Source organism: Suncus etruscus, chromosome 1, assembly GCF_024139225.1.
Source record: "Suncus etruscus isolate mSunEtr1 chromosome 1, mSunEtr1.pri.cur, whole genome shotgun sequence".
Classification (NCBI taxonomy): domain Eukaryota; kingdom Metazoa; phylum Chordata; class Mammalia; order Eulipotyphla; family Soricidae; genus Suncus; species Suncus etruscus.
Genome location: NC_064848.1, coordinates 163,491,199 through 163,503,717, shown reverse-complemented (window position 1 = coordinate 163,503,717; position 12,519 = coordinate 163,491,199). Strand labels below are relative to the sequence as shown.

Sequence of the window (12,519 nt, the reverse complement as noted above, 5' to 3'; positions counted from 1 at the left end):
AGCCAGGTGTGGCCCAAAGAATAAAAAATAAAATAAAGCCAATTGTGTGGTACCAAAAATAGTACAGCAGGCAGGTTGCTTGCCTTGCATACTGAAGACGCTGGTTCAATCTATTTAATCCTGGACTGAACCCTGCAAGAAAAAACCCTAAGCAATCAAGTGTGGCCCTATCAATTGTGTGTGTGGGGGGGGGGGAATAAGACAACTAAATGTGACTTATCAAAGTATGAAACTGTGTGCTGGGGCATATTTCCTAATTCCTGATTCCTCTCACACCCTGAGATATATTTTACTCCCAGGACATCATTAAGATCATTAAGTACAAATCCAGGTGGAATTCAAACCTGGGTGCCCTGGGGCTCAATTGTTCTCCTGCCAGGGACACCTGCAAATTCTAGCTCAGCCCCGGAACCAGCTCCTTAAAATCTGCCAGAAGCAGAAGCTGTTCTTTCCCAAGGCCTTGGCTTTACTGCCAGACTCACTAAATCAACAATGTGGGAGCCAGCCCTGTCTCCTGCCACATCCTGCCACAATGACCCCTCACAAGTGGGGGTGTATACACCTATAGGCACCCTCAGGTCTCCAGATCCCACATCCTCAGCCATTTGGGTCGGGAATCTGCTCCAGGAAAATCTGAACAGGATTGTGCTAGGGTTTCGGGCTTGTTTATCACACACAGTTCAACTTTCCTGTGAAAACCCCAACTCCAGAATCCAGACTCCAGAAGCCCCAGGGCAATGCAGTGCTAAAGGAATTTACTTAGCAAATGAGGATGTTTCTATATCCCTGGAGGTGCCCAAGTTTCCAGTTTCTGCAGGCACAGGGTAGAGATATCCTGTAGATAAGTCAGCTACCAGTTTCCAGAACAAGAGTGCCCACTACAGCCCCCTGATGACCAAACTAACATCAACCCAAAGTAGGGGTATACTGAAAGGGGATTTTCTCTGTTAATGTCTCAAAGAAAGTGACAAAGGTGGAGAGGTGGGTGAAGTGCATGTCTTGCATGCAGCTGACAAAGTGATTTCAATCCAGAAATCACATATAGTCTCCCCACTCCCACCCAACCAAGAGTGAGCCCTGTGCACAGAGCCAGAAGTAAACCCTGAGCACCGTCAAGTGTGCCCCAACATAGCCCCGACTTAGATTATTGGTTCTAGCAGTAACTTGTCCTCTGTTCACCACCTCTCTTCTTGTGGAGCTTCTAGAAGCAAAACCCTTTGACCCTCCTAATTTCAACCTTGAACAGTAGGATTTCCCATGTCCATCTCCAAAGTGCCTCTCTAGGGGCTGGGATGATAGTAGAGCACTTGCCTTACATATGGCTGACCTGGGTTCAATCCCCAGCGCCACATATGGTCCCCAGAACCAGGTGGGGAATGATCTCTGACTGTAGTATCAGGAGTTAAACCCTGAGCATCACCAGGTGATGGCCTAAAAACAATACAAAAGGCCCTGTGTCCCCAGCCCATTCTCTGCTTGTACAAGGCACAGGTTTCATTGCATCAAGGCCCTGATAGAGTAACAACCTCCAAGTTACTCAGCTTCTGCTGTCAACAGCCCTGTGTTTTTCTACTTTTCTTTCTCCCATTTTCTCACAATCCAGGAACCTTTATTTGGAGGGGGGACAGCAATCCCATAGAAAATTATTTCCAATCTTTTCAAGATAGTCTGTTAACCCCAAACCCTTTTCCTTCTAACTGAAAAATCTTCTTTATTAAAAAAAAGAGGGGGGCGGAGAGATAGCATGGAGGTAAGGCATTTGCCTTCCATGCGGAAGGTTGGTGGTTCAAATCCCAGCATCCCATATGGTCCCCTGAGGCTGCCAGGAGCGATTTCTGAGCATAGAGCCAGGAGTAACCCCTGAGCACTGCTAGGTATGACCCAAAAAAAAAAAAAAAAAAGAGGGGGGTCCAGAGTGATAGCACAGCAAGTAGGGCATTTGCCTTGCACACAACACAGCCAACCTAGATTTGATCCTTGGCATCCCATATGGTGCCCTGAGCCTGCCAGGAGCAATTTCTGAGCACAGAGCCAGGAGTAACCCTTGAGCGCTGCTGCCCGGTGTGACCCAAAAACAAACAAAACAAACAAAAATAGAATGCTTTCTTTTGCTACCTCTCCCCTTCCCTTTCTTTTTTGAGGGTTTGGGTTTGTTTCATTTTTATTTTTTCTAATCATATCTAGTAGTACTTAAGAGCTTCTCCCAGATTGCTCCCAGAAGTCCTCAGGAGACCATGTGGTCTGGGGATCAAACCCCAGAGGACCTCCTTCATCTAAAGCCTGTGTTCCAGCCCACCGAACTCAACACCTCACCTTTTGTTGTCTCTGCAATGATGGGGCAGTACCTCACTGGTTGTGGTGCTCATACCCTTGTCCTCGGGACTCACTAGGGGTCCCACTCTTTTAGCTGTAGCACTCTGGAGCTTCCTGTGGTGTCTGTACTCCCTTAGCCAGGGGCACTCATGGGCAGGGTCTGCATACACCCCGCTGTGCCTGAAATCAGACTGTTCGCCCAAAAGTACAAGAAAACATGAGGTGGCAGAAATTGAAACAGGGTCAGCTGTATACAAGGCAAAGGCACCCTACCTGCTGTGCTATTGCTCCAACCCCTTCCCCACTTTTCCTGGTCTCCTGAACAAGAAAAGTTCTCAGACAGAAAAGTCATTCTAATGTCTTTTTTTCTCTTCCAATGTGTTTGTGGGGGGAGGGCAGAGAGGGGAAAGTGGAAAGAGGAAGAAAAGAAGAGAGAGAGAAAAAGGTGAGGGGAGAGGGGAGAAAAAGGGAGAAATAGGAAGACAAAGGGAAAGAGAAAGAGAGAAGAAAAGAAGCCTCATCCATTCAGGTTCCTATCCTACTACTAAGCTATATCCCAGACCCTTTCACAAAGTACTTTGATTCTTGATTGCAAATATAGAGTATGACGGTTGGGGAGTTAGCTCAAATAGCAAGAGCACATACCAGATATGTACAGATATATTCAAGTTCCATCTCCTGTACCACATGGCCTGCCATTCAATACCAAGTGTTGCCCTGATTGTCCCCAGCCCCCTTGGGGAGGCCCCCAACCACAACAACACAAACACAAAACACTTTTTTTTTTTTTTTTTTTGGTTTTTGGGCCACACCCGGCGATGCTCAGGGATTACTCCTGGCTGTCTGCTCAGAAATAGCTCCTGGCAGCCACGGGGGACCATATGGGACACCGGGATTCGAACCAACTACCTTTGGTCCTGGATCGGCTGCTTGCAAGGCAAACGCCGCTGTGCTATCTCTCCGGGCCCACAAAACACTTTTTAAAGGAGAGACAGGAAGAAGTTCAAAATGCTAGTAGATATGCTTTGTATGGCATACAGGAAGCCCAGGAGTTTTGTTTGTTTGTTTGGCTCTGATATCAGTTTATCTTTCTATCGACTTGTCCTGATCCCTTTTCCTTTGGCAGGAGGGTTACACACCCTGAGTTTCCCAAAGTGCCCAGTACTTTGTTTAAAGGGCAACCCAGCACTACTCAGAGCTTATTCCTGGCTCTGCACTCAGGGATCATTTCTGGTGGGAATCGAGGAAATAATATGTGGTATTGAGGACCAAATCCAGGTCAGTTCTATGCAAAGCAAGTGCTCTACTCACTGTGCTATTGTTTTGGCCCCACAAGAAGCCCATGTTTGGTCCCCAGCATCTCAGTCCACAAAAAACTGTTGGGAGTAACACCTCACCCATCCCTGTCCCAAGCAACATCAGATGGAATTCCCAGTACCACTGGCTGTAACCTAAATGCTTAATAATTTGCTTTGAAGTTATCTAATATACAGTGGCCAGACTGATAGTACAGCAGGCAGGGTGTTTGCCTTGCATTTGGCCTACCCAGTTCAATCCCTGGCACTCCATATGGTTCGCTGAGCCCGCCAGAAGTGATTCAAGTGATTCCTGAGCATAGAGCAGGGATCTCCAAACTATAGCCCACAGCCCATCAAGAACATTTATCCAGGGGCTGGGCAGTGGCGCTAAAGGTAAGGTGTCTGCCTTGCCTGCGCTAGCCTTGGACGGACCGCGGTTCAATCCCCCCGGTGTCCCATATGGTCCCCCAAGCCAGGAGCAACTTCTGAGCACATAGCCAGGAGTAACCCCTGAGCGTTACCGGGTGTGGCCCAAAAACCAAAAAAAAAAAAAAAAGAACATTTATCCAGCTTGCTGAGTGTTTTAGCTGCTGCAGAAGATCCCTCTGGGGCCCGAAATGCACATGTGTGGGATGTGCGCCTCACTCTGACTCTCCTTCCTTCTGTCAACTCCTCCTCTCAGTCTCAGGCAGGGATCTTCAACTACAACCTGTGGGCCACTACTGTTCATAGTTTTTTTTTAAACTATAGTCTGGCCACCTGAGAAACAGTGAATTGGACCCTATTTAAAATGTTTAAGGAGGGGCCTGGAGAGATAGCACAGTGGTGTTTGCCTTGCAAGCAGCTGATCCAGGACCTAAGGTGGTTGGTTCGAATTCCGGTGTCCCATATGGTCCCCGGTGCCTGCCAGGAGCTATTTCTGAGCAGACAGCCAGGAGTAATCCCTGAGCATCGCCGGGTGTGGCCCAAAAACAAAAAAAAAAAAAAAAAAAGTTTAAGGAGGGGCCCAGAGAGATAGCACAGCGGTGTTTGCCTTGCAAGCAGCAGATCCAGGACCAAAGGTGGTTGGTTCGAATCCCAGTGTCCCATATGGTCCCCCGTGCCTGCCAGGAGCTATTTCTGAGCAGACTGCCAAGAGTAACCCCTGAGCAACGCCGGATGTGGCCCCCCCCAAAAAAAAATGTTTAAGGACCCCTGGCTTAAAGCCAGGAATAATCCCTGAGCACTACTGGGCATGGCCCCCAAACCAAAATAAATAAAAAATTACTTTAAAAAAATTATCTAGGGGCTGGAGCAATAACATAGCGGCAGGGTATTTGCCTTGCACGTAGCCAATCCAGGACAAACTTGGAACCTGGTTTGATTCCTGGCATCCCATATGAACCCCCTAGCCAGGAGCAATTTCTAAGCGCACAGCCAGAAGTACCCCCTGAGCGTCACTGGGTATGACCAAAAAAAAAAGTTACCTTAAGAGTTGGAGAGATAGTACAGGGTTAAGGCACTCGCCTTGCACAAAGCCAATGTGGGTTCAATCCCTAACACCACATATGGTACCCAGAGCCCCACCAGGAATGATCCCTAAATGCAGGCTAGGGAGTATGGCCTGACTGTGCAGAGCCAAATATGAGCCGAAAAAAAGAAAAAGAAAAATAGTTACACTAAATCTGTTTTTTTTTCTGTCTTTATTTATAAAGAACACAATTCTTCCTCCTGATAGAAACAAACACACATTCCAAGGAGGAGTATATTTAAAAACAACAACAGAACAGGGGGACAGGGACTTACTTAGACAAGGATCTGTACCTCACTTGGGGATCACAGGGAATGTCTCTTCAGACAGAGCATCTCACCTCAGAGAACAGAAGAGAGACCTGGAACAGGACAGTCCAGGCCACAGAGGGCAGAAGATGCAGCTCAGTCCTCTGCATCATCAAACTGGCCTGTTTCAAAGACCATCTTGGAATAATGGGGGATCAGTGGAGGCGGGTGGTGCCAGCTGGGGTCATAAATCATATCTCCTGGTGGGGCACAGCACACCCAAGGTTTGATCTCTTGAGAAATGCAGCCCTGGATGTCTTCGGCATCTGCAGGCAGTTTTGAAAGACAGATTAAGGAAGGAGAAAAGGCAAGAATAGACCAGACACTTCCACTTGGTCTAAGTAAGTGTGTGTGTGTGTGTGTGTGTGTGTGTGTGTGTGTGTGTGTAAGTGTGTGTAAGTGTGTGTAAGTGTGTGTGTGTGTAAGTGTGTGTAAGTGTGTGTGTGTTCGTGAACACAAACACAATTTTATTAGTTGTTGTTTTGGGGACACACCCAGCTGTGCTCAGGGTTTATTCCTGGCTCTGAGCTCAAGGGATCACTCCAGAGATGGTTGGCACCATAGAGGGTACAAGGAATTGAACCAGGGTCAGCCACCTACAAGCAAACACCATACCCACTCTGGCCCAACTGTTCAGATTACTTTTTGTTTGTTTTGGGATCACACCCAGCAGCACTAGGGGTTACTTCTGACTCTGCACTCAGAAATTGCTCCTGACAGGCTACAGAAACCGTATGGAATGCCAGGAATCAAACCCAGGTTAACCACATGCAAGGCAAATGCCTTACACAAGGTGCTCTTTCTGTCCCCACTGTCACTGACAATACAGGCTAAGGTCGCAGATATGGATACTGTCCTCCAAATCACCTGCCTTTAGGAGTGACCTGGACTCAGAATCCTGACACAGGACCCTCACACTTACCGTATGGGTTCCCTTGATCTGCTTTCAGTTCCAAGTCCCAGTCCTCAGTAAAGAGATCAGCCGCCTGCTCCTGGACATGGCCGCCTGTCACCTCTTCGGGCAGCTCCCAGGCACCAGATTCACCGCCTGACTCCTCATCATCCACATCGAAGCCTTCCTCCTCAGGGGTGGGACTGTCATTAAGAGTACTCTGGGCATCACTTGCTAAGAAAGCAACAAAGGAGACAAGAAAAGTTTTTGTTTGGGGCCGGAGAGATAGCATGGAGGTAAGGCGTTTGCCTTTCATGCAGAAGGTCATCGGTTCAAATCCCGGCGTCCCATATGGTCCCCCGTGCCTGCCAGGAGCAATTTCTGAGCATGGAGCCAGGAGTAACCCCCGAGCACTGCCGGGTGTGACCCAAAAAAAAAAAACCAAAAAAAAAAAAAAGAAAAGTTTTTGTTTGTTTGTTTTGTTTTGTGCCACATCCTGTGGTGCTCAGGGGTTACTCCTGGCAGGCTCAGGGACCATACAGAATGCTGAGGATCAAACCCGAGTCAGCCACATGCAAGGAAAAGTTTTGAGAAAAGTTGGGAAAACTTGGAAAGTTTTGGCAGAATCACGAAGAGGGCAACAATTCAGCCAGAGCACAGAAGTCAGAGACCAGCCCGACACTTTCAGAAAACATGTTATGGGGCCTGAGACACACCTAAGCACTGCTGAGAACAAAACCAGGAGTATATCATTAAATGTAGGTGTGTGCTTGTACACACACACACGTTCTGGGGTCATGGTTTAGGCTCCAAAGAGATGCCTGGCATGTGCAAAGCCCTAAGTTCAAGTTCCAGCACCACAGGGTCCCTGAGCACAGCTAACTGTGGCCCTAGAGGCCCCCAGCACCAGAGCACCAGGCCCTAGGCCCCAGTTAGGAATCCTTCAGTCGTGCATTGCCAGGAGTGTCAGCCAGGAGTGTCCCAGGAGTGGCAGCCTCAGTCCTCCCACCCCACCCCCCATTTCCTGCTATGACTACTGGGCAGGGTCACTACTATGCCAGTTACATTTTTAGAGGTAGGGCTGATTGTTTCACCTCCATACGATGTTAGGCCTTACGCAAGTCCCATTTATGGCCAGGGACATGGACAGGCTTAGGAGAGCAGGCACAGTTTCTATCCCCAAGCAGTTTGCATGGCCAGGCAAGGGGCTCTGGCAGATGGTAAGCATTCCCCCTCCAAGTCTGAACAGAGATTTCTGCTCTTCTAGTATCCTCCCTTTGTCTTCAAAAAAGCAAATGAGAGATGAGCAGCGGTAGATATGCAGTGCATGGCATGAAGGCAGGAGAGGTGAATCCAACCAGACACCAGGAGCCAACTCCTCTGGTGTCAAAAGGCCACCAATAACAAAAACAGTGTCTGGACAAGGACAATGGCCACCAGGCTGCAATGGCACCAGGCCAGAGGGGGCAGATAAAGAGCCTGAGAACAATGCTCAGGACAACCATTGCTGGACAGCTGGAACACAGCAAGACCACACAAGCTAGCAATTCTCCTGCCAGACACCCGGAATGATGAATCCTGTGTGCAAACAAATTATGTATCAGGGGGCCTGAGCGATAACATAGCAGGGAGGGCACTTGCTGACCTGGTTTGATCCTAAACAAACCCATGTGGATCCCTTGAGCCTGCCACGAGTGATCCCAGAGCACAGAACAAGGAGTAAGCCCTGAGTAATGCAAGGTGTTCCCCCATCCCAAAAAAAAAAAAAAAAAAGCCGAGAGATAGCATGGAAGTAAGGCATTTGCCTTCCAGGCAGTAGTATGGTGGTTCGAATCCCGGCATCCAATATGGTCCCCTGAGCCTGCCAGGAGCGATTTCTGAGCATAGAGCCAGGAGTAACCCCTGAGCGCTGCTGGGTGTGACCCAAAAAAAAAAAAAATCTACTAGAATATACAGGATGGCACAGCTGCTCAACAACTAAAAGGTGGACCTCCAAATGCCAATCAAAGGGTAAATGAGCAGAGAAAAATGTTGGTGGGATTATCAGATTTATATCAGTACCATCAAAGAAGGTACTGATACAGTTACAACCCGCACCTTGAAACATGCCCAGAGGAAGAAGACACATACAAAAATTCAGAGGTATATGAATCTATTTACATGCAGCTCACATTTGCCTATCTGGAAATAGGCAAATCCAAACAAGGCAGCAGATGTGTAGCTGCTAGGGGTCTGATGCAGCACTGAACTGTATGCTTTAAAGACTTTTACAATGGGGCCAGAGTAACAGTACGGTGGGGAGGGTGTTTACCTTGCACGTGGACACCTCAGGTTTAATCCCTGGCATCAAACAGCTCGTCCCCCCCAAGTCCACCAGGAATAATCCTAAGTACTGCTGGATGTGGTCCTCAAGAAAAGAAAGAAGGGGCCAGAGCGATAACACAGCAGATGGGATATTTGCCTTGAACACAGTTGACCAGGGTTTTGATCTCTGGTATCCCATATGATCTCCCAAGCCTGCCAGGAGCAATTTTAAATGCAGAGGCCAGGAATAACCAAGTGCCACCAAGGTGTGGTTCAAAAACGAAAAGGGAAATCAAAAAACCTGTTACTGTTACCTGGTTACATTTATGTCATTTCTCCCATCAAGATTTTCCTCCCTTGGGGCCAGAAATAGACAGTGGGCAGAGCACCTGACTTGTAAGTATCAACCCAAGTTTAAAACCCCATGTCTTGCCAGGAGTGATCCCTGAGCAGAGAATGAGGAATAAGTCCTGAGCATCATTGGCTGTGATCAAAAAACATTTCCTCCTGGGATCCACAATGTAGCTCAAATGAAAAGAGCATATGCTGCTCAGGGTGGGGAGGCCAAACTGGCTCCTTGGTACAATACCCTCAGCACCATGGGTGTGGCCCTGGTAGCTGCCCCCATACACTCAGACAATAAAAAAAAAAAAGTTTTTAATTGTGCTTCAGTTTCCTCATCTGTGAAATGGATCATTCTAAGAACTTCAATAGTAAGAAACTTAAGATGCATCTCAGCAGTAGGCCAGGGCACTAGTCCCAATACAGCCTGGGGAGGGTTGATGGGGAGAAAAATAAATACTTAAGAATTGTTGGGCCTTGGGGCCGGAGCGAAGAGCATAGCAATAGGGCATTTGCTTTGTATGTGGCCAACCCGGACAGATCTGGATTCGATCCCAGGCATCCTATATGGTCCCCCTAGCCTATCAGGAGCAATTTCTGAGCACAGAGCCAGGAGTAACCCCTGAGCACGTAGGGTGTGGCCCCAAAACAAAAAAAAACAAAAAACAAAAAAGAATTGTGGAGCCGGAGCGATAGCACAGTGGGTAGGCGTTTGCCTTGTACATGGCCGACCGGGGTTTGATCCTGGGCATCACATATGGTTCACCTGGCAGAAACTATTTCTGAGCGTGGCCAGGTGTGGAACAAAAACAAAAATAAGAACAAAAACTTGTGCTGCTGTAACAGTAAATATTCACTCACCCTCAGCCTATGGCTCCTATAAGTGTGTTCAAAACTTCATCTCAACCAGAACATCTAGCTGAGCTCTCTAAGGTGCTGCTGTTGCTACATAATCTGGACTGTCCAACACGGTCCCAAGAGTTTGACATAAAGCCAGTGGGATTAAGAAAATAAATTTTGGGCCCGGAGAGATAGCACAGCGGTGTTTGCCTTGCAAACAGCCGATCCAGGACCAAAGGTGGTTGGTTCGAATCCCGGTGTCCCATGTGGTCCCCCGTGCCTGCCAGGAGCTATTTCTGAGCAGACAGCCAGGAGTAACCCCTGAGCACCGCCGGGTGTGACCCAAAAACCAAAAAAAAAAAAAAAAAGAAAATAAATTTTGGGGCTGGAGAGATAGCATGGAGGTAAGGTGTTTCATGCAGAAGGTTGGTGGTTCGAATCCTGGCATCCCATATGGTCCCCTGAGCCTGCCAGGAGCAATTTCTGAGCATAGAACCAGGAGTAACCCCTGAGCACTGCCAGGTGTGACCCAAAAAACAAAACAAAACAAAAAAACAAAACAAAAAAAAGGATTTCTCATTTGAAGTCTAATCAATTCAAATGTCCAGTTTTACTAGTCCAGTAACTAGTGACTATTAGTTTTAGACCTTCTCACCTTGTCCTCGGATCACCCAAAAAATTCATTTTTTTTTAATTTTTTTGATTTTAGGTCACTCCCATGGATTGAACCCAGGTCAGCCACATGCTAAGGCAAGTGCCCTGCCCACTGTAATAATCACCCTATTTTAATCTTATTTAAAAACAAGAAAGGCCAAGTGATTTATCCAAGGCAAGACCACAAATCTCAAGCCCTGTACACAGTGCTGAGATCAAAGACCTCCTTTCCAGGCTCCTCTCTGCTGCTGCAGGGTCCTATTTTTCAAGAAATGGATGTAGCCCTCAATTAAACACCCTCAATCCAAGTAAATGTCTGCGGGCAGCTTCCCAATGGCACTGTGAGCGCTCAGATGGCAAAGGCACCTGAGCAGCATGGAGGAAACTGGTTAGAAAGGAAAAGAGGTGTCTGGGCTGAAACCCTCTCCCTGCCCAACTTCCCCCAATATCCAGTTCCACACTCATACATACAACATTCTACTTGCCTAGTCCATCCTCAGCCCTCTTGATCTCTCGTTCCTGAGTCAAGGAGTCAATGGGAGCAAAGCCAACCTTCAAAGAGATGAAACAAAGGTGAAAGACTTATTATCTGAGGTTGCTCCGGAGTAAGTTACTGCCTCTGTGCCCCAGACCCATCCTCCCAGTGGAGCTGCAGGGGCAAGATCCTAAACCCAGTATGTCTGCTGGGGGGTGAAAGGGGCACTCCACCTAAGATTATTCCTGTAGCCCAACCTCCCACAGCCACTGGGCCTCACCTGCCCAGGCAGGTGTGCCCTCCTGGGACATCACTGAAGCCATGCCATACATCACCTCCGAAGGGTTTGAGTCCCAGTACTCAGCAACCCTCCTGGATCCCAGACCCCTGCACCAGAGAGAGTAGTACTCCTTTACGCGTGTTGACATTTGAACTATTCCAACTCCATTCCTGGCTTTCCCTCAGCACCGGACTGTCCCTACAGTGACTGCTTCCAGTTCACTTTTGAGCTTCTCAGCTCCTTTTATCACTCTTTATCTTGACACCAACTCTTCTCATCTGGTCATCTCCAGGCTAACATCCGAAAACTCAGCAAGGCTAAAAGAAACTCTTGCCCTGCTGCATCCCACTTCTCAGCTCCCAGCACTATCATCTTTTCCACCTCTTTCTTGTGGAACAAGCAATTTTCATCACCTTCGGGAAAAGCCCTGCCAGTAGGCAGCTGGATGAATCGGTACAGGCACTGCAAACACGCTTGTGGAGCAGGAAAGTGACATTTTGGTGAATTGAGATCCACTTCTTGGCCCCTCTCTCCAAGCTGCACTCGGTGCTGCATGATCTCTTAAGTGAGAGGTGGCTGGCTCCAAGGAGTCAATCCACTTCATCTGCTCCCAGACAAAGTGCTCACTGCTCCAGGCCAGCTGATGGGTCCCCTCACCTCCAGCACCCAGACACACACACACACACCCGGTGCTCTCCCATTTCACACACACACACACACAACCACACATACACACCTCTGCTCAGTTGATCAGTGCTCTGTTCCTCCAAAAGCCACCACCTGAAGGTGAAGACACTCAAGAGCCACACTCACACCTCCACCTCCAGCCCCCATGACTCGCTAGCTCCAAATTCTGGAGCCTCAGAGCTCACCACCTCTGGTCCACCCTGCCACCTTGGGAAAAGTACACAAGACTGGAGCTCTCCTTGGGCCCAGTCCTGCCTCGATCCCCTCCCACCATTTTTTCCCTTTCTCCACCCCAGGACTAGAGAGATGTCTCTGGTGTCAGGCAACCGAACAAAGGAGTCCTCTCCTCACAGTGCTCCCCAGCGAGCACAAATCACTGCCTGCAAGGCCGAGCAGGTGACGGGGGTGATAACGGTCTTTGACATATCAGCTGCCTGGCGCGCAAACCAAAACAAGTTTCTGGCAACCCCCTATCAATGGGGGGTCAGACTTTGGGGATCAGTGAATAAGAAACGGCGAGAGCGCCTGAGCCCTCTCGGGGTTCGGGCAGGGGTCCCCGAATTGGGGGCCAGCCCACCTCCTCGCCGCCCTCACCTGGCCTGGGCCCACCCCGACC

At 48.6% G+C, this 12,519-nt stretch overlaps 1 protein-coding gene across 1 annotated transcript in view; it reads right to left on the bottom strand.

Annotated features, from left to right (window-relative positions):
- Positions 1–5,278: 5,278 nt before the first annotated feature.
- Positions 5,279–12,519, bottom strand: part of COPRS (coordinator of PRMT5 and differentiation stimulator) — a 7,618-nt gene continuing 377 nt past the window's right edge. The window contains exons 2-4 of the mRNA XM_049788799.1: positions 10,943–11,013; positions 6,352–6,551; positions 5,279–5,695 (exon numbers count right to left, since the gene is read on the bottom strand). Coding sequence (XP_049644756.1) covers positions 5,526–5,695; positions 6,352–6,551; positions 10,943–11,013 — 441 coding nt within the window. The 3' untranslated portion in view covers positions 5,279–5,525. The remainder of the gene's footprint in view (positions 5,696–6,351; positions 6,552–10,942; positions 11,014–12,519) is intronic.